The sequence below is a fragment of the Theropithecus gelada genome, chromosome 12, assembly GCF_003255815.1.
Source record: "Theropithecus gelada isolate Dixy chromosome 12, Tgel_1.0, whole genome shotgun sequence".
Classification (NCBI taxonomy): domain Eukaryota; kingdom Metazoa; phylum Chordata; class Mammalia; order Primates; family Cercopithecidae; genus Theropithecus; species Theropithecus gelada.
The window spans coordinates 67,718,134-67,743,049 of NC_037680.1; the positions used below are offsets into that span (position 1 = coordinate 67,718,134).

The 24,916-nt window shown below is 40.2% G+C and overlaps 1 protein-coding gene and 1 pseudogene across 1 annotated transcript in view; one reads left to right on the forward strand and one right to left on the reverse strand.

Annotated features, from left to right (window-relative positions):
- STAT4 (signal transducer and activator of transcription 4) overlaps positions 1-11,710 on the reverse strand; it is a 145,830-nt gene extending 134,120 nt beyond the window's left edge. Inside the window, exons 1-2 of the mRNA XM_025404100.1 lie at positions 11,521-11,710; positions 10,121-10,208 (exon numbers count right to left, since the gene is read on the reverse strand). Of these exons, the coding sequence (XP_025259885.1) occupies positions 10,121-10,146 (26 nt within the window). The 5' untranslated portion in view covers positions 10,147-10,208; positions 11,521-11,710. The remainder of the gene's footprint in view (positions 1-10,120; positions 10,209-11,520) is intronic.
- Positions 11,711-11,757: 47 nt separating this feature from the next.
- Positions 11,758-12,343, forward strand: LOC112635861 (annotated as a pseudogene).
- The last annotated feature ends 12,573 nt before the right edge of the window (positions 12,344-24,916 follow it).

Sequence of the window (24,916 nt, forward strand, 5' to 3'; positions counted from 1 at the left end):
GAAATTCTGGCCAGGGAAATCAGGCAAGAGAAAGAAATAAAGCAGATTCAATTAGGAAAAGAGGAAGTCAAATTGTCTCTGTTTGCAGATGACATGGTTGTATATTTAGAAAATCCCATTGTCTCAGCCCAAAATCTCCTTAAGCTGATAAGCAACTTCAGCAAAGTCTCAAGATACAAAATCAATGTGAAAAAATCACAAGCATTCCTATACACCAATAACAGACAAACAGAGAGTCAAATCATGAATGAACTCCCATTCACAATTGCTACAAAGAGAATAAAATACTAAGGAATCCAACTTACAAGGGATGTGAAGGACCTCTTCAAGGAGAACTATAAACCACTGCTCAGCGAAATAAAAGAGGACACAAAGAAATGGAAGAACATTCCATGCTCATGGATAGGAAGAACCAATATTGTGAAAATGGCCATACTGCCCAAGGTAATTTATAGATTCAATGCCATCTCCATCAAGCTACCAATTACTTTTTTCACAGAATTGGAAAAAACTACTCTAAAGTTCTTATGGAACCAAAAATGAGCCCACATTGTCAAGACAATCCTAAGCAAAATGAACAAAGCTTGAGGCATCACACTACCTGACTTCAAACTATACTACAAGGCTACAGTAACCAAAACAGCATGGTACTGGTACCAAAGCAGAGACAGACCAATGAAACAGAACAGAGGCCTTAGAAATAACACCACACATCTACAACCATCTGATCTTTGACAAACCTGACAAAAACAAGAAATGGGGAAAGGATTCCCTATTTAATAAATGGTGCTGGGAAAACTGGCTACCCATACGCAGAAAGCTGAAACTGGATCCCTTCCTTACACCTTATACAAAAATTAATTCAAGATGCATTAAAGACTTAAATGTTAGATGTAAAACCATAAAAACCCTAGAAGAAAACCTAGGCAATACCATTCAAGACATAGGCATAGGCAAGAACTTCATGACTAAAACACCAAAAGCAATGGCAAGCAATGACAAAATTGACAAATGGGATCTAATTAAACTAAACAGCTTCTGCACATCAAAAGAAGCTACCATCAGAGTGAACAGGCAACCTATGGAATAGAAGAAAATTTTTGCAATTTACCCATCTGACAAAGGGCTAATATCCAAAATCTACAAAGAACTTAAACAAATTTATAAGAAAAATAAAACAGCCTCATCAAAAAGTGGGCAAAGGATATGAACAGACACTTCTCAAAAGAAGACGTTTATGCAGCCAACAGACATATGAAAAAATGCTCATCATCACTAGTCATCAGAGAAATGCAAATCAAAACCACAATGAGATACCATCTTAGAATGGCAATCATTAAAATGTCAGGAAACAACAGATGCTGGAGAGGATGTGGAGAAATAGGAACACTTTTACACTATTGGTGGGACTGTAAACTAGTTCAACCATTTTGGAAGACAGTATGGCAATTCCTCAAGGATCTAGAACTAAAAATACCATTTGACCCAGCCATCCCATTACTGGGTATATACCCAAAGGATTAAAAATCAGGCTGCTATAAAGACACATGCACACATATGTGTATTGCGGCACTATTCACAATAGCAAAGACTTGAACCAACCCAAATGTCCATCAATCATAGACTGGATTAAGAAAATGTGGCACATATACACTATGCAATACTATGCAACCATAAAAAAGGGTGAGTTCATGTCCTTTGTAGGGACATGGATGAAGCTGGAAACCATCATTCTCAGCAAACTATCGCAAGGACAAAAAACCAAACACCGCATGTTCTCACTCATAGGTAGGAATTGAACAATGAGAACACTTGGACATAGGACGGGGAACATCACACACCAGGGCCTGTCGTGGAGTGGGGGGAGGGGGGAGGGATAGCATTAGGAGATATACCTAATGTAAATGACGAGTTAATGGGTGCAGCACACCAACATGGCACATGTATACGTATGTAATGAACCTGCACATTGTGCACATGTACCCTAGAACTTAAAGTATAATAACCCCCCCACCAAAAAAAAAAAAAGGAATGAGGCAACCTGTAACTGGTTGGGGCAATAGATTCATCCGCAAAATTGCAGGCCAGGATCCTTATCTGGAGACAGTGAGGGTTGTAATAAATCTTTCCAGAAAAAGGCTTTATCTGATAATCATCAGCTTGGAATTCCTTGCTATAGCAAAAATAATAATAATAATAATAATAATTATATATATATATATCTCCAAAGAAAATAACCACTTGAAACAAATACCCAAATTGTAGAAAATCTGTCATTAGAAGAATAGAACATTCTTTCTTCCATATGTAGACATGACCAGTGGATGTGCAGTCCAAAAACTAAGGGAAATCAAACTGAACTAAATTAGATCATTCCACAGAAGATGAACCTATGTCTGTAGCTTTACTCAGTGTAAAAATAATGAACTCAATCTTAAAAATGAAGGGTTGGTATCTTCCTTCTCTTGAGAATTGTTTGGCTTCACAGAGTCACATCATTGTTGAGGAGCTGGAATAAATGCATGTTTTCCATTTGACTATTGCTTCCATTAATCTTTCCGGGTGGAGTACAAATTCTTTGTTTTATGCTACATGAGAGCAATGGGGAATAGTCTTACAACATAGAACACAGTTTTAAAATGGAAAAGCAAAGTACTATTTTAACAACAGTCCGTCCTTTCCCATAAATTGTTAAAGTTGGTCAAATTGCAAAGGGCTTCTTTTCCTTAGCCAGTTTTGGAGGCAGGAACTTAAAAAAGCACCAGAGGGCACTATTCTCACGTGAAAGCCAACTCGTGGCGCGACTAAAAACCCAAGCTTCTTTTGAGTTTATCTGTAAGAGAGTGCCTTTCACATTTAAACAAGACCAGTTTTAGTCTCCAGCCTTTTGGCATCTGTGATTGTATAATCACTTGTCCTGAGATGTCACAAAGTTTATAGGATTAATAAACTAGACTCTTACCAACTTGCTCTATGGCTATGGCAAATGTATCAGTCTTACTTTATACCAGGACGGATGTGGAAGAAGAGAGGATGCAAGCAATAGTGCTCACGTGAAAGGATTGTGAGGATTTATTCCTGTCTTTGTTTAACCTGAGCACCTGAATGGTGACATTGGACAGATTCATACCTGGGTATTTAGTTGTAATTTAGATAAAGCCTTTGTTCCTTAAGTATTTGGGTATGTCAAACTTACACAGGGTGGTGATGACAAGAGATAGCTCAGAGGTCTCTTGCCTGTCTCCAATATCCACCATACCACCCCATGTTATCTAGGTAAATGTGGTTTCTTTGCTATACAACTTTAAGACAAATTCCCTGGCTGTCCCGAAAAAGTTGTCCCGTTTAAGTCCTCTATGGAAATTCTAGAGCCATCACTGCTTGCTAGTTGGTTGGTGGGTTTTTCCAGAGAATTTTCTCTAATAATCCAATTCACTTCCCATATAAAGGCGTAGACTCTGCATTCACTTCCTCATTGCTCCAAGGTTTAGAAAAACCCACGAGGAAATCACAAGGGCAGTAGTCATCGGTGTCAAGTGCTGCCCTCTATATATAAAAGATTAATAAAAATCAGGGACAAAAAGATCCATGGTAATGTATCAAAGAGCTGTCTATTTAGGCTCCCTTTTAGATGGCATTCAGTCTGCAGATTCTCTCAGGGTGGACAAGCTTGTCATGTTTGGCCCTGTCAGAAGCAGCCAGTTAATCAGCTGTAACATGAGACTTTGACAGAACCAACTGCACAGTGGTAGCTTGTACTGTGAGTGCATTGTCCTCTCACCCACACTCTGCAATACTGCCCCATTGTAAACAAGATGTCTGGCTTAACTGGGATATCCTCTAAAAGTATTTAGGCTAAAACAGAAGCTGACATCATAGGGGAAAGCTGTGTTCCCTCTGTTTGTATTTCTAACTTCCTATACCATTCCCAGAGAATTCCAGTGGATGTTGCTTAATAATGATAACAATGGATTACATACAGGTTGGCAAAGGGAGCAACATGATTAGATTATCCAGTCAATTGGCCTTTCCAGCAAAGGGCAGAATCTCTAGATAGGGAATCTAACACTTCATTTAAGGCAAAGGGCCAAGTAGTAGGAACCACACTGACTTTGTTGTCTTCTCTGCAATACTGCCAGAGCACTGAATCTGTTTTAGTTGGCTGTACTTGTGCCCTACTTAATTCCTTAAACACGAGCTTCCAACACAGTGTTGCTCTTTCCTTTGGAGATAACCAGTGGAGTATATGCTATCTGGTGGGAGGCAATTAACTCTTGTAAATGATGCCTGTGCAAAACTCAAGGTTGGGTTACCACTGAGAACACCTTGACAAGACAAGGCCAACACAGGAGAAAACTCCTAAAGAGTCGTCCTGCGGAGAGTCTTTCACCTTTGCTGTGTACTGCATTGTGTAAACTCCGGCTCAGAAAGGGCTATTGTTTCAGGCTTATTTATTCACCTGATGGAATTTATTCAATAGCACAGCTGAAACACTTGGTTTCTCAGCCCTGGCTGTTGGTCTTTATAATAACCTTGTTCCTGGATATATTTTCTTCTTATGTTCAAGTATATGGCTAATTCACATTCTCAAAGTGAATTTTATAATATCTGAGAGTAAGACACTAGAATTATCCAGAATGGCTGCTGGATACCTACTTCACTTTGATCTTTGTTGTCAAGGAACCAGAAGTCTCAGTCTAGCACTTTATTCCTACAGTGACTCATACTTTTGGACTGGTGGTAGGACCCAGTCTCTCTGACTCTCTCTCTGTGGGAATTGTGTAAGGTAAAAACCATGTAGGCCTGAAGCTTTCAGTGGCCTCTTCCCCTGTCTATAAAAGACATTATTGAGCAAAGCCCACATACGTCACTAGATCTAGTCATATCTTTGTACCCTTGATACAATGTAAGATAGTACCAAACTATGGGCCAGATACGGTGGCTCATGCCTGTAATCCCAGCAATTTGGGAGGCAAAGGCAGGTGGATCACCTGAGGTCAGGAGATTGAGAACAGCCTGGCCAACCATGGCCACCATGGTGAAACTCCGTCTCTACTAAAAATACATATGTTAGCAGGGCACGGTGGCAGGCACCTGTAATCCCAGCTACTTGGGAGGCTGAGGCAGGAGGATCACTTGAACCCGGGAGATGGAGGCTGCAGTGAGCCGAGATCATGCCACTGCACTCCAGCCTGAGTGACAGAGGGAGACTCCATCTGAAAAAGAAAAAAGAAAAAAAGATAGTACCAGACTATGAACTAAAGATAAGGACAGAGCCCCAGAAAGAGAGCAAGAGACGAACGGTAGAGTGGTTGTAAAGAAGCTGCGTTCAAACTTGTGAGGAGTATGACGTACTTCGCAGAGTACTTGCTGAATTGGTTGAGGCCTTTGCTGGGTTACATCTGTTACTCTTTAGCTCTTTAGCGTTTCATGGGGAACTAAGGAAATGCCAGGACACTGGGAAAAGAGCCAGCATAAAATGGTTGTGTAATAAAAGGGTAAAAGGTTTAGTTCTGAAAATTAAAGACCTCTAAGCTCAACTTTTATAGCAAGGGAAAAAAATTGTCAAACTGAATAAATAATGGGCATAGAACAAGATATTGACTTTACGTGAACAACATTTCCTGTCAGACTAATCTAACAATTTAATCTATTGACAAACAATAGGTAAATTGTATCTGTGGATTAGAGCTGGGACCAGAGGTGTCTGGGAGCACAGGTACAGAGCTAAGCCTAAGAAACCATGGCAAGACTGGAGTCTTAAAGCAGGAACAAAGGAGGTAGAGGTCAGGAGTGGGGACAGACCTGGAACCAGGGGCCTAATGCCCAGAGAATAAGATCATGTAGGGGCCAGGTGCAGTGGCTCAAACCTGTAATCCCAGCACTTTGGGAGGCCAAGGCAGGTGGAACCCTTGCAGTAAGGGGTTTGAAATCAGCCTGACCAACATGGTGAAACCCCGTGTCTACCAAAAATATTTTTTAAAAAATTAGCCAGGTGTGGTGGTGCTCGTCTATAATCCCAGCTACTGCGGAGGCTGAGGCAGGAGAATCACTTGAACCTGGGAGATGGAGGTTGCAGTGAGCCGAGATCGTGCCACTGCACTCCAGCCTGGGCAACAGAGTAAGACTCCATCTCAAAAAATAAATAAATAAATAAATAAATAAATAAATAAAAGAGATCATCTAGGATTTTATGCCATTTTCTGTCCTTTAAAAAATTGAATTTCCAAGCGTAAGCCTATGAAGATTGTTTAATTCCTTTGAGAATCTGAGCCCATCATTCAAAGACCTGTCACTCAGTGATAGTATCATTTCTTCATTCTTTATTCATTCATTCACTCATTCACCAAATATATATTAAATGCCTTATTTTTGTAAAGTAATTTACTAGGAATAAATAAAATTAAAATGATGGACATAGTTTGCCATCTCCCGAGTCATAATAGAAGAATTGAAAAACATTTTGATCATTAACTAATCAGAACTGCCTTTTCTATTTAAAAAAATTATCAAAAGAATAACAGTTAAGATGTAACTAAGTCCTGATTACTTTGAAGATTTGGTATAAATTAGGACAAAAATTAAAATAAAATTTAATGTTTCAAAACAGCCCTTTTACTAAAGACTTGGCTTCTTTTGTGGCTTTTAAAAAAACTTACAGTTGCAGCCTTGATTGAAGATCTCAGGTTTCCTAAAGTACTTTTAAACTCATTGCTTTATATAGTTTCAATATATTGCTGCTAATCAGTGCCCTGTTCTTACCAACTAAAAGGGCTGTCTTTTTTCTGCAACTTCGTTTGTGTCTTGTCCAGAAGCAAAGCAAACATAAAACAAAACATATGGAGGATAAATTATTTCAGTCTTTTTATTGTTCACTTCTATTTTTTACTTTTCTTATAAACCAGTAAAATGTTGCTCTCAAACTACCATCACATCCACTTTCTGTGGTTTTCCATTATTGTATAGGATTAAAAAAAAAAAAACTCATTAAATAAGCTTCATTTGAAGATCTCTGACAAGCTTGTTTTTCACTTATGAACCTTATGTAAAACATTCTATTTGGATACATTTTAAGTGGTTGCTAAATAATTCCCTTACAGCTATATAGAAGTGCCTATAAGATGAGTCAATGGGTGGTTTATTTAATCATCTATTTATTCAGCAAATTATAGAGTGCCAGCATTGAACAATGAGCCATCATAAGTTAAAACCAGGTAAAATACCAACTTGTGCAAGAGGTGTGCCTGCCATCACATTTGAACCCAATTGCTGGAAGAGACAAGTCATAGTATGGAACATAAATACCTCAATTCAAGGTAATTTATGAATCATATTAGGTAATTTGAACAAACTAAGAAAGACTGAGTGAAGAAGATAGACCCTAAAAGAATGGTTAGGATTTTTGATAAGGACTAGGGGAATATGTAAGTGAAGAGAAAGACATGAGTACGAGCTGAACAGGCAGGGAAACCCAATGTGTGTTCAGGGAAGGTCAACAGACATATTGGCAGGAGCAGAAGCTTCATACGGGAAAATAGAAGCAGGTAAAGCTGGTGGTGCTTGGAAGTGTTGTGTTTTAAATGCCAGGTGCCTGAGTTTGAAGTATTTCTATGATCCATTTGCCACTCCCTCATCATTCTTAGCCACTCCAGCCTATCCTCATGCTGCTGCCAACATGATTCCTCTAAAAGATAAAGTTAACACATAACTCCTCTGTTGAAGATTTCTCAGTGGATCTCAGTGGATTTTAGAAGGGTATGCGTCCCTAAGCCCACTCAAGTATGGGTGTCTATGAGACTGTTCACAGTGGAGCACCAAGACACAGGTTCCCTCTGGCTGAGCTCACCCTGGTGGGTCGCCAGTGACCCTGCCCGGTCTCATAGGGAGCTGGATAAACAAGAGCCCTATGATCCAAGCAACAGTCTCAGCAGAGGTGAAGTAGCACCTGGCAACCCATTATGCCATGGCAAACAGGCTGAGAGATCTCTTTGGGTTCTGATTAAATTCCAGACACTTACACAGTGGAATTTGATGATATAGGCTGACTAAACTCAAACAAACCTTCATATAACTTTCAAATTCACATCGTAAATGCATTTAATTTCAGCAAAACAACATCCATTATCTTAAATTTACATTTAAATATTATAGATTATATTTTTATTTTTATTTTATTTAAAAAAATTTGTGCTGTGTATGGTGGAAAGTAGGAATATAGATATAAATATCATAGGGCATCATCTAATTTAGTTTTAAAATGATCCCTGCAGGGTAGTCAAAATTATTATCCCATTTTATAGATGAGGAAATTGAGGGTTAGAGGGTTCAATAACTTATGCAAACTCAAACAGTAATTAAGTAGCAAATTAGGGATTTTAAACCAGTTCTATTTGATGCCATTTCTTCTGCATAAGCACATTCAGATGTCATCTTCAGAGACATCAAAGTAGAATTTGTAAATGACAGAAGCTGAGAAGTGCAAGGACCTAGACTCATCTACAATATCTATTTCCTGGCTGTGACTCATCAGAGGAAAACTACAAATTATGGTTTTACTAAATCGAGGAGTTATATTCGATGTCTTTTCAAATCTTCTCTCATCCCCTTGAGTCTATGATCCCCTATCAAATTTCTACTGCTCCCTAAACATTTCAGATTTCAAGAGCTCCATTGAAACAATAAGGAACTCTTTCCCACATTGAAGGAAATATCTTTTTTAGGAATATGTTCCTGTTTCCCCAAAACACCACAAGCAGGCTTCAAACACCATTCCAACTCTTGCCCTTTTTTTGTCCATGCCTTTTTCAAAAATAAGTAACAACATTAACAAAAACCAACAAAATTTGACCCTAGCCCAACTGAAGTTTAAGCCAGATTTGTGTTGTTTCCCAGACCAAAGTAGGAGAAGCAGTTAGCTGGTTACAAGCCCTTCATAGTGCTAAAGAACAATGAATGGAGAGTCAAAATTAAAACCATACGTTTGGTAGGAAACATCTCCAACTGGTGCTTGATTACTAACTAGGCGTTCTGCTTCTAACATGATTAGGACAAACAAGGAAAACCCTGTAGGGTTTGAACTGATGGACTGATGCTTCCCTTCCAGGAAGAAAAAGAGCAATATCCAATGACATTGAATCACTGTGATTCTGGACACCTTCAAAAGTCAGGGCTTTGAGGGGGTTCTCATTTCTATGCCACACAGGGAGCCCTTCTCTTTCTCAGGAATCCTCTCCAGAGAGAGAGGCTTTGTGTAGAATTTTCCCGAATGCAATGAATGTCAGCACATTCCCAGCTAGAATGTGCATTCTATTCTTATCAAGTGAAACTGACCTCCCTGCCCCAGCATGCTCTCCTTGTTCATCATGATGATTAATTTCAATGATGCAGGTTTCTAGATGAATTGCACAGTCCACTCCAGATGGCAAATATGTACCTCTGGAGTCTTCTCACCCTTAGGAAAGAGGTCGTGTGCTAGCTTGCAAGAATGAGGATTTTTAAAATAGTTGGCTTACCATCAAATCTGTGTCCTACAAAATGCTCTGTCCAGACTAGACTCTCTCCTTTTAGTTGGCAGCGATCCTTTCCTTCCTACTCATTTTCCATCTGACACCATGTGACTCAAGTAGGAGTCACAAGCACAATGAATTTTTTTTACTGCAAAATGCAAGATTTTACAGTATTTTTTCAGCCAATGGAAGCAACCAGGATTCATAAGAGTCCTCAAGTTGATGTTCAACAGGCCCCTGAATCATGCTTATTCACAGATTTCCAAGTTAATTGCCCTGGTACACACTACTGAGCTTCTTGTAGTGAACAAAAATCTTATTCCATTTGTCATCACTGTCAAAAGGAATAGAATATGCAAAATAAAAGCTGGTCAGAAATTGCTCTTTTTGCATGCATTTCTGTATCAGAGTGATTGTTTCAACATTGATCAAATACAGATTTCCCCCCAAAGCTTTGTTGGAAGCTCTAAGTGGTTCAGGTCATGGAAAGTGAGTTAATTCACATCCTCTCTTTCCAAGGTTAATTTTTTTTTTAATTGAGGCATTTTCTTAGGATTCAAAGTAAAAAGGAAGGAAATTGCTCTTATGTGTGTCAAGGAAGTCCAAATACTCACATGGACAAATAGCTGCCCTGCTTCATTTGCCCTTCTTTGCATCCCAGAACTGTCACCTCCAGGAGCCTCTGCTGAGGTTACCATGGAGCTGTGGGGAAAATTTTGTTTGGAGCTTTCAGAGGATATGTTGGGATAAACGTGGATGAAGACAAAAGCCTGAAAATCTAGGGACTGGCTCTGGGGAACAGGGTGGGGGCAGGATCATAAGAGCTGGCCACCCACCCAGTAGTGTCCTGGCTCCCTCATTACCTGAAATTCCACAAGTTTAGTTCATGACAACACACATTTGCTGTGCCCTGGGAATTCACAGATAACTAAAAAAAAAAAAAGCTCACGGTGTTAATGGGAAAGGTAGGAACTTTATCATAAGATAACTCTGCCTGAAAGAGGTGAAAAGGCATTACTGAGGTATTTTTGAGCCAGATTTTGAAGGCAGGATAGAAGACTGCCCAACGCAGAAGAGAAAGCCAAGGGAATCCCTTTTACAAAGGTCAGGGCCTGATGTGCTGTGGCAGAAGAATGGGATCTGGAGGAGTCTAGCACTCGCAGGAGAGGAGATGAGGCAGGTTTCGTCAGGCCCAAAGACCTGGCTACCAAAGTGTAAGATGGTATGATCTGCAACAGTGCTTGAAATAGACTGGGGCAGGGAGAGACCAGCTGTGAGGTTTTTGCCATAGTCCCAGCAAGTACTTACGAAGATACGAAGATCTGGATGGCAGTGACAGCAGGACTTAAAAAAAAAAAGATGTTGCCAAGATGTGATTTTTTTTTTTTTTTTTTTTTGAGATGGAGTCTCTCTATCTTACAAGCTGGAGTGCAGTGGCTCGATCTCACTGCAACCTCTGCCTCCTGCCATGTTCAAGCTATTCTCCTGCTTCAACCTCCTGAGTAGCTGGAATTACAGGTGCCTGCCACCATGCCCGGCTAATTTTTTGTATTTTTAGTAGAGACAGGGTTTTACCATGTTGGCCAGGCTGGTCTCGAACTCCTGACCTCAGGTGATCCTCCTGCCTCAGCCTCCCAAAGTGCTGGGATTACAGGTATGAGCCACCCTGCCTAGCCCTCGAAGACATCTGTGGAAGGTGGAATTGACAACATTGGATGTGGGTGATAACGGAGATGTCTGCAGAGGTTTCTAGTTTGGGGGATTAAGCTGATGGTGGCAGTTCTGAGTGAGGTTTCTATCTACCTCTATCTCTTCATCTGCCTGCTTCTCTCTCGGTCTCTCTCTCTTTCTCTGCCTCTATTTTTTCTATTTCTGTTTTTCTCTGAGACACTCTATATCTGTCTTTTGCCTCTCGTTTTTTCATGGTATCAGCTTCATTCTACACATCAGTTCCATTCTCCTCTCTATAATGGCCAACTTCTTCTGCCCCCTGGTAACTCAAGATGATACATGCCTTTGACTTTCCATAGCTTTCATTCCCTTGAAATTCCCTCACTTCCCATTCCACTGTTCATTGTAAAGTTCATTCCATATTTTTCTGTTCAAATTTCCAATAAAGAGAATCTAATGAGAGGCAGCATCTGACTCCCACTGCCATGGCCATTGCAGTACATTGAGCTCCATAGAAATAGTGCTGGGGAAAGTGAGAGTCGACAGGCACTGGGCCACTCTGTTAGTGGCTAAGGAAAAAATGTTAAACAAGGGCAAAGGAGATCCTAGGAGGCCATGAGGCAACATGTCATCATATGCATTCTCTGTACAGACTTGCTGGGAGGAAGCACAAGAAGCAGCATCCAGCTCCTTCGGTTGGCTTCTCAGAGTTGTCTCAGGAGTGCTCATGGAGGTGGAAGACCATGTCTGCTAAAGTGAAAGGAAAATTTGAAGACATGGCAAAGGCAGACAAGGCCTGTTATGAAAGACAAACGAAAATCTAATCCCTCCTAAAGGGGAGACAAAAGAGGAGTTTAAGGAAACCAGTGCCCCCAAGAGGCCTCTTTTGGGCTTTTTCTTGTTCTGTTCTGAGTATCATCAAGATCAAAGGAGAACATCCTGGCCTACCCATTGATGACGTAGCAAAGAAATGGGAGAGACGTTAATAACACTGCTGCAGATGGCAAGCAGCCTTATGAAAAGAAGGCTGCTAAGCCAAAGGAAATATGTGAAAAGGATATTGCTGCATACCGAGCTAAAGAAAAGCCTGATACAGCAAAAAAGGGAGCCATGAAGGCTGAAAAAAAAGCAAGACAATAAAGGAAGAATAGGAAGATGAGGAAAATGAAGAAATGGTGAAGAAGAAGATGATGTTGAATAAGTTGGTTTTAGCACAGTTTCTTTTCCTTGTCTATAAATCATTTAACCCTCCCATACAACTCACTCCTTTTAAAGAAAAATAAAAAGGAAATGTAAGGCTGTGTAAAATTTGTTTTTAAACTGTACAGTGTCTTTTTTTGTGTAGTTAAGCTATCAATTGTGTAGTTAGATAGCCCTCTACTATTGGCATTTTCAATAGCCACTAACCTTGGCTGATACAGTATGGGGGGTGTAAATGGCATGGAAATTTAGAGCAGGTTCTTCTTGGTCCATAGTACAAATTAATCATATATGGGGATGGTCATTTTTTCATGTTCAGTTGTCTCTGACACAGCCTATATGAAATAATTGCTGCTCTGTTAACTGAACATCACTCTGTTATTGCAAGAAAAAAAAAGTTGCCGCTGTTTTGTTGACATTCTGAATGCTTCTGAGTAAACCCAATTTTTTAAATTAAAAAATATTTTTTTAAAAAGAGAACCTAATGAAATCAGTTCTTCTTTCCATGCTACTTCAGAGAGTCATTTACAGGTGGCTGCTTATCAGAAACTCCTGAGGGGCTTTAAAAAAATACCAGTGCGTGGAACCATCCTTGACTTAGTGACTCAGAATCTTTGAGGATGGAAAGCTCAGCATCTGTATTTTTTTAAGTTCCAGTGGCAATACTGATGCACAAATCTTACTGAAGCCACTGCCATCAGTGACAGGTCATAGGTTATGGTTCCTAGAGAAGACCCTGGGTCAGCTACTCGTAACTACTCTAGTCAGTTTCAAGCAGAGGTGGGAGATAAAGGGCAGGTAGGGCCACACTGTATGCAACATGGCCAGCCAGGGACCTGGGAGTACCCTAGCCATAAAGACAGCATGAAATGTTTGCTACATTAGTCTTGTGAGGGGTAAAATACTTAAACATAGGTTTACAGTCCTCTATGATGTGTTTTGTGGACAAACACAGAGGAGGGGCCTCTAATCCCAGGACTGAAAGGAGAGGAAGAGAAGATTTTTCCCAGGTAGGCGACATTTGAGCTGAACTTTGGGGGAAAGCTAAAGATTACTCAGGTGAAGAAAAAGAGAAATGAGATCACCAGTGAATGAAACAGCATATCACAGGTAGAGAAGAGATGCTTGGGCAGCATGGTATTACAGGTTCACACTTCAAGCATCCTCTGCCACCCTTCTGCAAACCCATAGCAAGGCTTCAGAAAATGTCTCGATTATTTATTCTAGAAGTCATTTAAGTCTCTGCCAGACATTTAAGGGCTACCCAAACCAAAATAAAGTGAACTGTGGGAGGATATTGAGCGATTAGACCAGAGAGGTATGCCAAAGCATGATTGTGAAGTTTGGTGCTCAATTTTCTAGAATAGTAGCTACTATTTGTTAATTATCCACATACCAGGTACTTTATTGCATTATTTCATGTAATCCCCGCAGAACCCAGAAGGTCAATACTATTGCACTCTTATTACACGTAAGGAAATAGAAGCTCAAATTGCTTCTTTTTACTTGCCACAATCATAAAGCTAGAAAATGCACAGCTGGAATTTGAACTTAACGGTTAAAGTTCTCAGACTTTAAATTTAGAAAAGGGGGAGAAGGAGAGTTCTGTATTTGAAAATGAAAGAAAAAGATACCAATGTTTATGTCATTGAGGATTTGCATAGTGGGATCATTTCAGTATTCAAGTGGTTTAAAGAATTTATATATTTATGCAGGTAAATATTCTGTATCCTTTATTTTATTTTAGTTTAGTTTATTTAAAACATTACAGCAATAAAAAGAACAAAATCTTTAGAGAAAACCTGGTGTGGTTGCTCAATATGTAAGATAAATGAAAGGGAAGCTGCTCAAGTCAGTAGGAGGTGAGAGGTTCACAAAGCATCAACGTCACCACATCTCTCCTCTCCGTCTTTTCAATATTCAAGAACTCCATGGCTCTCATATATGGCTCCAAATCATGTTTAGACTTATAAACTTTTTTTACATACCACAAGCAAATGGCTCCAGGAAGCAAGCGAATGTTATACGAGGTGACAGAGGTGTTCTTTGCCCTTGCGGAATATTGTGGCTGTGCAGGAGGGCTCTGGCCACCTAGTGAACCCACTCCTGTGTTGTCATGGGTGCTCCTATGACCTAGGGAAGGGCAGAACCAAACATGGACGTGGTTTAGTGTCAGCTGCAAGCCACCTTCATAGAGAGGTCCTGACCTTTGTCCTCAGAGTCCACAGAAACAAATAAAAAGATTAAACCTTATTTTGGATGGGAGATTGCCAAGACTGTTTTATGGCAAAGTGCGCCCCCAGGAGATGATAAAGTCACCCAGGGATAATGTCCCATTGCTGGTCCCCTGCTTATTTTAGGGTTCCTTCCAAGGGGTGATAGAAGGCATCATAAAGTGATTCACACCCATTCAAACACAGGTCATTTTAAGGCCAGTACTGACCCCTCCTAAATCCTTGCTCATTTAGTGAAGTAGGAAGGATTTTAGCACAGCCCATTATGGCAATATTTGCCCTGGTTTTCCCGGGACTGAAAAGTCTTGGAGGGCATTGAATTTTCAGTACTAAATCCAAGAATGTTCCAGGAAAACCAGGACAAATTGGTCATCTTACTACAACCCAACACACCACAAAGCTTTAGGGTGTTAACTGATCTATAAAACTTAGGGCCAGATGCTGCCATAGGAGTTCACAGACCGTAAATAATTTTTGTATATTTTAGATGTGCTCTTTAACAACCAAGTCATAGCATTTACATTCTTCCTGTTACAAACTCAATAAGTATACTCACTGTCTCAATGCAAAAAAACCCCAGTGGATAATCTAGTTAAATATACGTGAATACTCACAGCTTGTGATGGTTAATTTTATGTGTCAACTTGGCTAGGCATGGTAGATATTTGGTCAAACATTATTCTAGATGTTTCTGTGAGTATATCTGTAAGATATTAACATTTAAATCCGAAGACTTTGAGTAAAACAGATTACCTTTCATAATGTGAGTGGGCCTCATCCAATAAGCTAAAGGTCTTAATAGAAGAAAAAACTGACCTCCCTTGATGAAGAGAAAGTTCTGCCAGCAGACAGCTGTTAGACTTGAACTGCAACTCTTCCCTGGGTCTCCAGCCAGCAGATTTTGGACCTGCACTGCTACAATCATGTGAGACAATTCCTTAAAATCTCTCTATCTGTCTGTCTATCTATCTATCTATCTATCTATCTATCTATCTATCTATACCTATCTATCTCTATCTATCATCTATCTATTCATGTACCTATTACGATTAAGAAAAAGATCTTATTAGAAACCAATAACCTGATAAAGTTGTTTGTTTGAACTTTTAAAACTTAGAGGGAATTTCCAGCATTACCCCATAATTTTGCAATAACCACTTTTATTAAATATTTGTTGAGTCCTCCTGTAGCTGATCACACACTTGTGTATTTTGAATACAAATCCAATGTACTGTATGAACAGAAGACGTGGGGATACATACTGTGCAGGGACATCCTTTACAGACACCCAGCTTACTTCACTGAATCTTGACTCATCACATAGACTGAGTTATTTCTTGGCTCCTTAGGTTCATAGTTTTTACTTTCTTAGTCCCACGTACAGCCCCTTTCATGGCCACCTGAATCTCAATCCAGTGGCTTACCAGCTTAGATTAACAATGATTAACAGAGTTCTAGCCCTTTTTTCCTCTTCTTCTTCAATTCATAATCAAACTGATGTGCATTTATTATCTTCCTGGAATCTCCCCAGTGTGTTCTTCTGTATTCTTCTGAGAGATAAAATTAAAGTTTTCTTGCCTTTACCCTGTACCACTATTGTATATGTATACAGACACAGAGATACACACTATTTGAGTTTTCATTTAATATGAACAAATGTGGAAAAGCTTTCTCCTCGTTTTCTTCATTCCACATCCTGGTTCTGAGGCAGCTGATCTAGTTGGCAGGGGCTGTTCTTTCCTCAATGACTCTGTCTTTCTTAGAGGAAACAAGATGAGCAGCCTTAGAAGAGTCTGCCTTACTGTATGTCAAGAACACAAGAATCTTAGCCAACATACACCCCTGGGGCAGCACGTGCAGGCTGTTCCGAGAACCAGTGTTGGAATCAAGACGTGGCTCTTGAATCACCGCCATGCCCCAGTGCTTTCACTACTTACACTTCATCATGACATACTCTTTGGACTGGTTTCACAGAAACGTCTTGGTTCTCCCCTTGAGGGTGGAGAGACATTATGATTGAGCCTGGGGGCCAGTGTGATTCTTGCACCATGAGTACTGTTACCTCACAGGGAGCCTGAGGAAGAGGGGAGGAGAAGCCTGTCAAAATTCCTTTCTTGTGCCACTCAGATCTGATATCTAGATCTCATATGATAACAGGAAGTTCCTACTTAAGGGGAAGGCACAAGTGCAGTCCTTCGAGGTAATGGGCAGTTGCAATCTCTGCAAAGGCTTAAGGAAGGTTAGCAGGCCAAGGAACAGTCTTACTGCTGCAGCTGGTCCCAGGGCACTACTGATATGTATATCCTTACCACCCATTCTAGACTTTCCTCATCCTTGACCAATATTTTCATCTGGTTTGCATTTTTGCCCTGTGTGGTGATAGAGACCTTCATCCCTGAGGAGTTTCAGCCTTTAATTGTCTTATTCCTATCAAGTCACTTTTGATACAATTTCCCTTTGTTTTATTTATTTATTTATTTAAGACAAAGTCTCGCCCTATCCCCCAGACTGGAGTGCAGTGGTGCGATCTCGGCTCACTGCAGCCTCCACCTCCTGGGTTCAAGCGATTCTCCTGCCATAGACTCCCCAGTAGCTGGGATTACAGGGGCCCGCCACCACACCCACCTAAATTTTTTTGTCTGTTTTGTTTAATATAGATAGGATTTCACCATTGTTGGCCAGGCTGGTCTTGAACTCCTGGCCTCAAGTGATCTGCCTGCCTCGGCCTCCCGAAGTGCTGGGATTACAGGTGTGAGCCACTGTGCTCAGTCACAATTGCCTTTGATCAATGAGACTGGACACAGAAGAACTAAGAGAAGCCCCAGTGAATCCCCTGGGTTCTAGACATGCTTCTCTCTGTTGCAGCAACCCTCATTCCTCAAGGGAATCATCATCAATTATGCCTGACAGTACAGTAGCTCCTTTTTTTGAACACTGGCATGGAGAGTCCAAGGTGGCTTCAGTGGATCTCATGGCAGAAGAGTTTCCACCCTGGGAACTAGGATCACTAATCTAGCAGAGACTTAGTTTATGAGAGTGAGGAGACCAAATTCTGAAAGTGGATCACTTGGAGTTACAGTAGAACAGGTTGATCTTATATCCTATATCTATCATCCATCTAGCACCCATTTGTCTGTCTACCAATCAATCTATCTATCTAATACGTATTATGTATTACATATGCAATCCATCTACCTAATATATATTAGCTAGCTAATATTTTATATATCTATATATTATCTCTCCTCTATCCAATCAATGTCGCCATGAAGGGCAGCACCCCAACCCACAAGGTGTGATCTCTTTGCAGGTACTTCTGCTGAGCCTTCCATGGGCCTTTCATTAGTCTCTCAAGTTAGTTGCTTCTAAGGAATAGAATACACTTTAAAACTCATGACTCCAGAGTCATGAGCCTGTCGCTGCACTTCCTCTAGTTCTTTACTCTGAGGAAATGTCATGTGTACAATGTTAGTAGATCCGGCATTTTGCAGGCCCTTAGATGGTGGTGTTGGCAGAGATAACACCTGCCGCTTTACTGTGGCAGGGGAGACAGATCCTTCTCCAGAGTGTCAATTCAGGTAAGTATGAATCACTACCCTTCTAAGGTGAAAGGGGTCTGATGTATTTGACCTGCTGCTAGCTGGTTGGCAGGTCTTTCCAAGATTGGAGCCATATCAAAGTCTCAGCATCAGTCTCTGATCCTGGCAGGGAGGGAATTCAGCAGCAGCAGTAGCTAGAACAGCCTCAGTGAGAGGGAGTCCATGTTGTTTGATCCACGCTCAGTTTCCATTCTTACCACCATAACTTACAGCCCCATTGCACAAACACTGGGATGACTCAGTAGGAAGCTGGCTGACATTCACAGGGCAGGTCATGCTGCCAACTTGGTTGTTGAGAGTTTTGTATGAAATTGCTGTTCTCTAATGGGTATTCATATGAGATAAAATGTCTGCATGTATTGTTTCCACTACTGTAAGTCTCTGTACATGAATATCTGCTAGACATCCTTGTCCCATGTCCTTGAGTCTTGACTATTTGATCAAATCATTTTCCATTGCTCAGGACTCAGTATATATTCTTTCCTGAGGCCACTTCTCCTTCAACATGAAATGATAATCAATTTTACTGCCCAATTGGAGAATTTCTCTTAATTACTTTTTTTCAGGGTCAATCTTCAGTGAGACTTTAGTACAGCAACAGTTCATTTCTGGCTAGCACCAACATATCTCACCAACCTTTGTGTAAACCAAGCCCTTTGTCCTTCTGTCAGTTGGTCACAGGAAATCCTCATGTGATGACATAGGAATGGATTGACAAGAGAGAGAGATGAATCCAGCATCTAGTTGGCTGTCTCTCCAACTCACTGCTAGTAATGTTATAATCCATTATCCATCACTACAGTCTCTGTGAATCAACGTATTCCCCTGGCCAGATTGTTCTGAGATGTTACCATGATCATTGGCCTGGAGGCAATGAGATGTGGTGGTAGGCAGATCGTGAAGAGAGCAAGTACTGTCTTACAGTACTTCGGGTGACATAACTACATAGTCTCCAACTGAGGAGACTGCATAATCTCCAGAAAGGCAGGCAAATTTGGACATTCAAGATTGTTAGATTTGTCCACTCAAATGTTCACTTTGCAGGTTTCCTACTCTTTGACTCAGGAGACATTTTAAGGCTGTGAACTTTTTCTCCTTTGTAAGTTTGCAACGCAGTACCATGAAACCCTGAACGTGATATTCTTCCTCCCTCATTTGCCCTGCAGCTGCAGTAGATAAGAGGATTTAGAAGGCTGCCATAGAGACCCTCTGGCTTTCACAGCATGTTTTAAGTGGGCAATTAGCTTTCCTGAGCCTGTTATGCCTTTTTGCAAATCTTCTAAAGCCATCAAAGGCAGCCACCATGTAACAAAATCCTTATGATTATCATTCCCTCTGTACTGATCAAGTACACAGCCACTTGATATGCCAATACCTTGCCTTCTGCCTATACCACATAACATATTAGCAATTGTACTATCACTGTATGCCAGGAATCCAGGCCACCCAGTTTACCACCAACGGTGGGGACCCAAAGTTCTCTCTTGGAGGTCTGCTTTCTAAGGACACCCCTTGAACCATGTCTTAGCCTGGGTTCCCTAGAAAACAGAACTCGAGACAAAAATTTGTGTGCTATTACTTCAGTATAGGGTAGAATCCCAGGGAAAAGGAGACATGAGACAGGGAATGAGGAAGAGCAAATACAAGGACGTGCATTACCCAGCTAGCCAGAGCTTCATAGCAGACACATTGGCTTCTCAGTCTCGAGAAGACATCTCCAGAAAGACCATAGGAGAATGATTGCATCTTGGAACGGTCCATCAGGCCAGGAACTCTAAAGGGCAAGTAATTTATGTGTAGGCATTCCCTCAGGTCTTGTCTTCCACTGGTAAGAGTTCACAAATTTTGTCTACTTTCTCTCACATCTGAGTTGCATCAACTCAGCACCACCTCAGGCAACCCCTGGAGCTTCTGGAGCCCCATTCCAGGCAGTGTGTGGCTTCAGTGGTTTCTTCCTTAGTTGGTGATGTCTGTTGAAGCTTCTCCTCTGTGGGGATGACCCAAGCAGAAACAGACTTTGGACTGCAGCAAAGGAATGAGCTATTGCTAGGATATTCCTGGTTAGGGGAGAAGGACCATAAGTAAAGCCAGCCTCTGGGGGCAATAAGTGAGAAAGAGTGGATCTGAATGGCACATAAACTGGGCCTGGTATATTCATTTTCTCTTTAAGGAAGTAAAGCTGAATGTTAAAGTTAAGCCCACTTCCTAAAGGTATAACAAGTTTGTGCTCTACCTCTCTTAATAAGAGCCTTTCCTCATTTTAGAATTCATAGACTCACAGGACTGGAAATGTCTGTGCAAATCATTTGGTTCAGCCTCCATATTTTTCAGAAGAGAAGCACAAGCTTTAGAAAGTTAAGTTAAACAGTAAATGGAGAAGCAAGAAGGCCTGCCTTCATTCCAGTCCTCATTCCACAATATCACACTGATAAAGCAGATGAAGGGGGAGTCATTTGCACTCCACTTTTGCCTTTATTAAAGTCTTTTGAAGGTGTTGGTTTAGTGAGGTAATGTCTCAAAGCAGTTTTAAGAACACTGAAGGAAAGATGTCATGTAATTTTGAAATGCAATTGTTGGTTTTGGAACAAAAATTTTTAAAACAATGCCAGCCTACTTTGTTGATGAATCAGAGTGAGTGTTATACGCCTCTACATTTCCAGAGGCAGAACCTCATCTTTGGAAGTGAAATAGAGTGTAATACAAAGAAAGAACGCCAACAAACAAAAGTGAGCATGTCAGATCGCAACCACCTCCCTTTAATTCTGAATTGATTAGGTTGGTGCAAAAGTAATTACGGTTTTTGCTGTCATGTTAAGCAATTCACAAGGATTGGCTCAGAGATCTTCCTGTGATCTTTGCATTCACCCCTAAGTGGAAACCTAGTATTCTATGCCCTCTTTAGCACAGCTATAAAGGTGACATTTGTAGCTATGGTAACGATCAATAAGCAGCTAGAGCAGAAGCTGCCTGTCTCTTGAAAACAGCCTGATTTCTAGCAAGTCTAGTTGCTTTGCTCTTAGTGGACACATTAATGACAGTGACATCTGGAAATTGTTGCCTTCCTGACACATGTACTAAAGGGTATAAAGATCTGAACTCCACCTTCGGACAGCCTTGATTTCTGTGGCTACTGAAGCTGCAATAGAATGAACCAGTCTTCCTCCATGTTCCAAATATTATCCTAGAAAATTTCTTGTTTTTGTTTTCTGAGAAAATTAAAAAAAAAAAAATCTGGCTTGTTAAAATCCATTTCCTGTCATGTCTTAAATTAGCCTGGGACCAATTTGTTTGAATATCTGCTCCACCTCTGTAGGGGAAAACTGATGAGCAGGCTTCAAATTTCCACAAGTGGGTGCCAACCACAGTGTGCCCTGACGCTGGCTTGGGATGCTTTCTGGCAAAGGCAGGGTTTCACTTCTGATTTCATGGCAAATCAAACCCTGAATGAGAAGACAGCTATAGACAGGAGGGAAAACAGTCTCTTCCGTCTGTCAGTTCTTCTCCTAATATCCCTCTCCACCCCAGAAGGATCCATTGATATGTAACAGGAAAAATACAGACTACATGCAATTCAGTGAAGTGTGAGAAAAAGCTTAGGTAGTTTCCAGGCAAGACTATCATATCAGCAATGCAAGTAAAGCGTTTGAAATAGTGATTCTACTGTGGAAATGATACTCACTTCCAGGACCTGCCAGGTGTTACTCTGGATGCTGAAAAACAACCTCTCCTGGAATGGAGGTAATAGTGCACTTACTTCTGTGTAGGTAGATTAACCTATTTTACCCCTTTTAGATGGGGAAACGCTGTTGCCCTCCTGTGGCACCATGAGGCTGAAGATTGACAAATATATAATCATGCATTTTTTGTTGTTTCCTGAATTATGCAGGATGTGTTTTCCAGTGAATTCTACTGTGGAGGCTTTCTGAAGTGTCAGAGTCTATTACCTGCTGCCCAGGAAAATCTATTACAGGCATGCACAAGTGGAGCTGAAAAATAGGTCTTTACTCACTAACAGAGACCAAGCAAGGACTGCTAAATCGTACCCTCCAGCACTGTGTTCTCACGGCTTTTTCTCTCCTTCTTTACGTATGCTTAACAAGGAAACTTATTGAATGCACATGCTTCTCAAACCTGGGCTTCCCTGGAGGTGCAGTAAAGCCTACAGAAATCCAGAAGGGGCAGTCTCCAAGTCTTCAGTAAGTACTGGAGGACTTTCTGCCTTTCCTTTAAGATACATCCTTAGTAGAGCAATTTGAGTAACAGCACTAGCGATATTCCTGGCATGTCTGATATTATGATAGATATTGTCTCTGAGTGCACATTGAGGGTTCCAACCTCTTCACAAACGTGGATGCAAAGTTATCACCAAAATGGGGACCAGGAATACTTTTTTAGCACTATGCATTGAACTAGAGAAACCATGTCAAGCACGTGTCTGTATAAATGCAGAACTGTAGTATAATATCATAATGAGGATACTGACATTGGTACAATCTACTGATCTTACTTATATGTATAGAAATTGTGTCATCAATAAAGTATACATTCTTTAAAAATAATAGATTCTAAGAAACAAAACCTCAGCTACTCATGAAAGCATATGCATGGGTGCATTAACTATAATACAAAAATGGCTAAAAATAAATAACAGCACACCTCTTAAAGCATACTATTCAAATTATTATTAGCTGATGGAATTAGAGTGATCTTTGTTTTAGTTTACTTATTTTGATTTCTACATATTTTCAGATCTACCATTTAATATCTCTTTTATGATAAAAACAAAAATCTTTTTAGAAGAAAAGAAAACAAAAGTTTTCTTTTGGTATGCCATGAACACACAGCCTGAGAGTAAGCATTGAAATAGCTAGAATGGGCCAGGCGTGGTGGCTCACGCCTGTAATCCCAGCACTTTGGGAGGCCTGAGGTGGGCGGATCACTTGAGGTCAGGAGTTTGAGACCAGCCTGGTCAATATGGTGAAACCCCATTTCTACTAAAAACACAAAAAATTAGCCGGGCGTGGTGGTGCACACCTGTAATCCCAGATGCTCGGGAGACTGAGGCAGGAGAATAGCTTGAACCCGGAAGCCAGAGGTTGCAGTGACCCCAGATCACACACTACTGTACTCCACCCTGGGCAACACAGTGAGACTTTGTCTCAAAACAAAACAAAACAAAACAAAACAAAAAACAACAGAAATCCTGAATATCTAGAATGGTCGGAATTACCCTTAAGAGAGGCTGGTTTAGTTGACTGACATGTGTTGTTGATTTGGTTATTACTCCATTAAACCATAACTCCATCAAACTATATATGTAAATAAATGTTATACATATATTGTATATACAATGTTTATATTTATATAGATAATTTTACATATTTTGGATATAATTATGTAATATCCAAAATGTAATATAATTGTATATAACTAAATTAATTATAAAAAATATCTAATTAAATTGTGATAATTATGGAGTTACACGAAGTTGTATGAAATGAGGCAGAGAGATCCTTAGTATACTTTACCCAGTTTCCTCCCATGGTAACATTTTGTTAAACTGTAGTCTTTATATCATATCACAACCAAAATATTGACATTGATAGGATCTACTCATCTTATTCAGATTTTCCCAGTTTTCCTGTATTCATTTGCATGTAAGCATGTGTGTATTAAGTTGTATACAATTTTATCACCTGTATAGGTTGGCAACCACCACAGCCAAGACCTGAACAGTTCCAACACCAAAAGGGTCCCTTATGTTACCCTTTTATAACCACTTCCACCTCTCTTGTGTTACTCCCCCAGTCTCTAATCCCTGGCGACTACTAATCTGTTCTTTACTTCTGAAGTTTTGTCATTTCAAAAATGTTACATAAATGGAATAATGCCGTATGTAGCCTTCGGAGATTGACTTTTTCCACTCAGCATACATCCCTGGAGATTCATTCAGGTTGTTTTAGATATCTCAAGGGTCTGTTTCTTTTTGCTGTTTAGTAGTGCTAACATGTTATGCTTGTATCACAGTTTAACCATTGACCTGTTGAAGGACGCTTGGGTTGATTCCCATTTTTATAAGTAACAGCTATTACAAGTCAAGCTGATTTACTTGTGACAAACATTTGTACATGGGTTTTTGTGTAACCATACACTTTCAGTTTTCTAGGATAATGACCCAAGAAGTACAATTGCTGCTGGATTATATGGTACTTGCTTGTTTAGTTTCATAGGACACGGCCAACCTGTATTCCAAAGTAGCCATATCATTTTACATTCCCAGCAATGTATAAGTGAGCCAATGTCGCCACATTCTCCCCAGCACTGGGTATTGTCACTCTGATAGGTATGTAGTGATATATTACTGTGGTTTCAATTTGTATCTCCCTAGTGACCAGCGAGGTTGAATATCTTTTTATGTGCTCATTTGTTATCTCTATGTCCTCTTTGGTGAAATGTCTAATTTTCTAACTGGATTGTTTGTTTTTTTAAGTCCTGCATTTTGAGAATTCTTATTGTAGATACCAGTCCTTGCAAGATATGCAGTTTGCAAATATTTTCTTCCCAGTTTATAGCTTTTTATCTTCTTACATGAACTTTTGCAGAAAGTTTTACATTTTATTAGGTTCAATTTGTTGATTCTTCCTTTTATGAATTGTGCTTTTGGTGTCATGTCTAAGATCTCTTCACCTAGTTCTAGGTCTCAAAG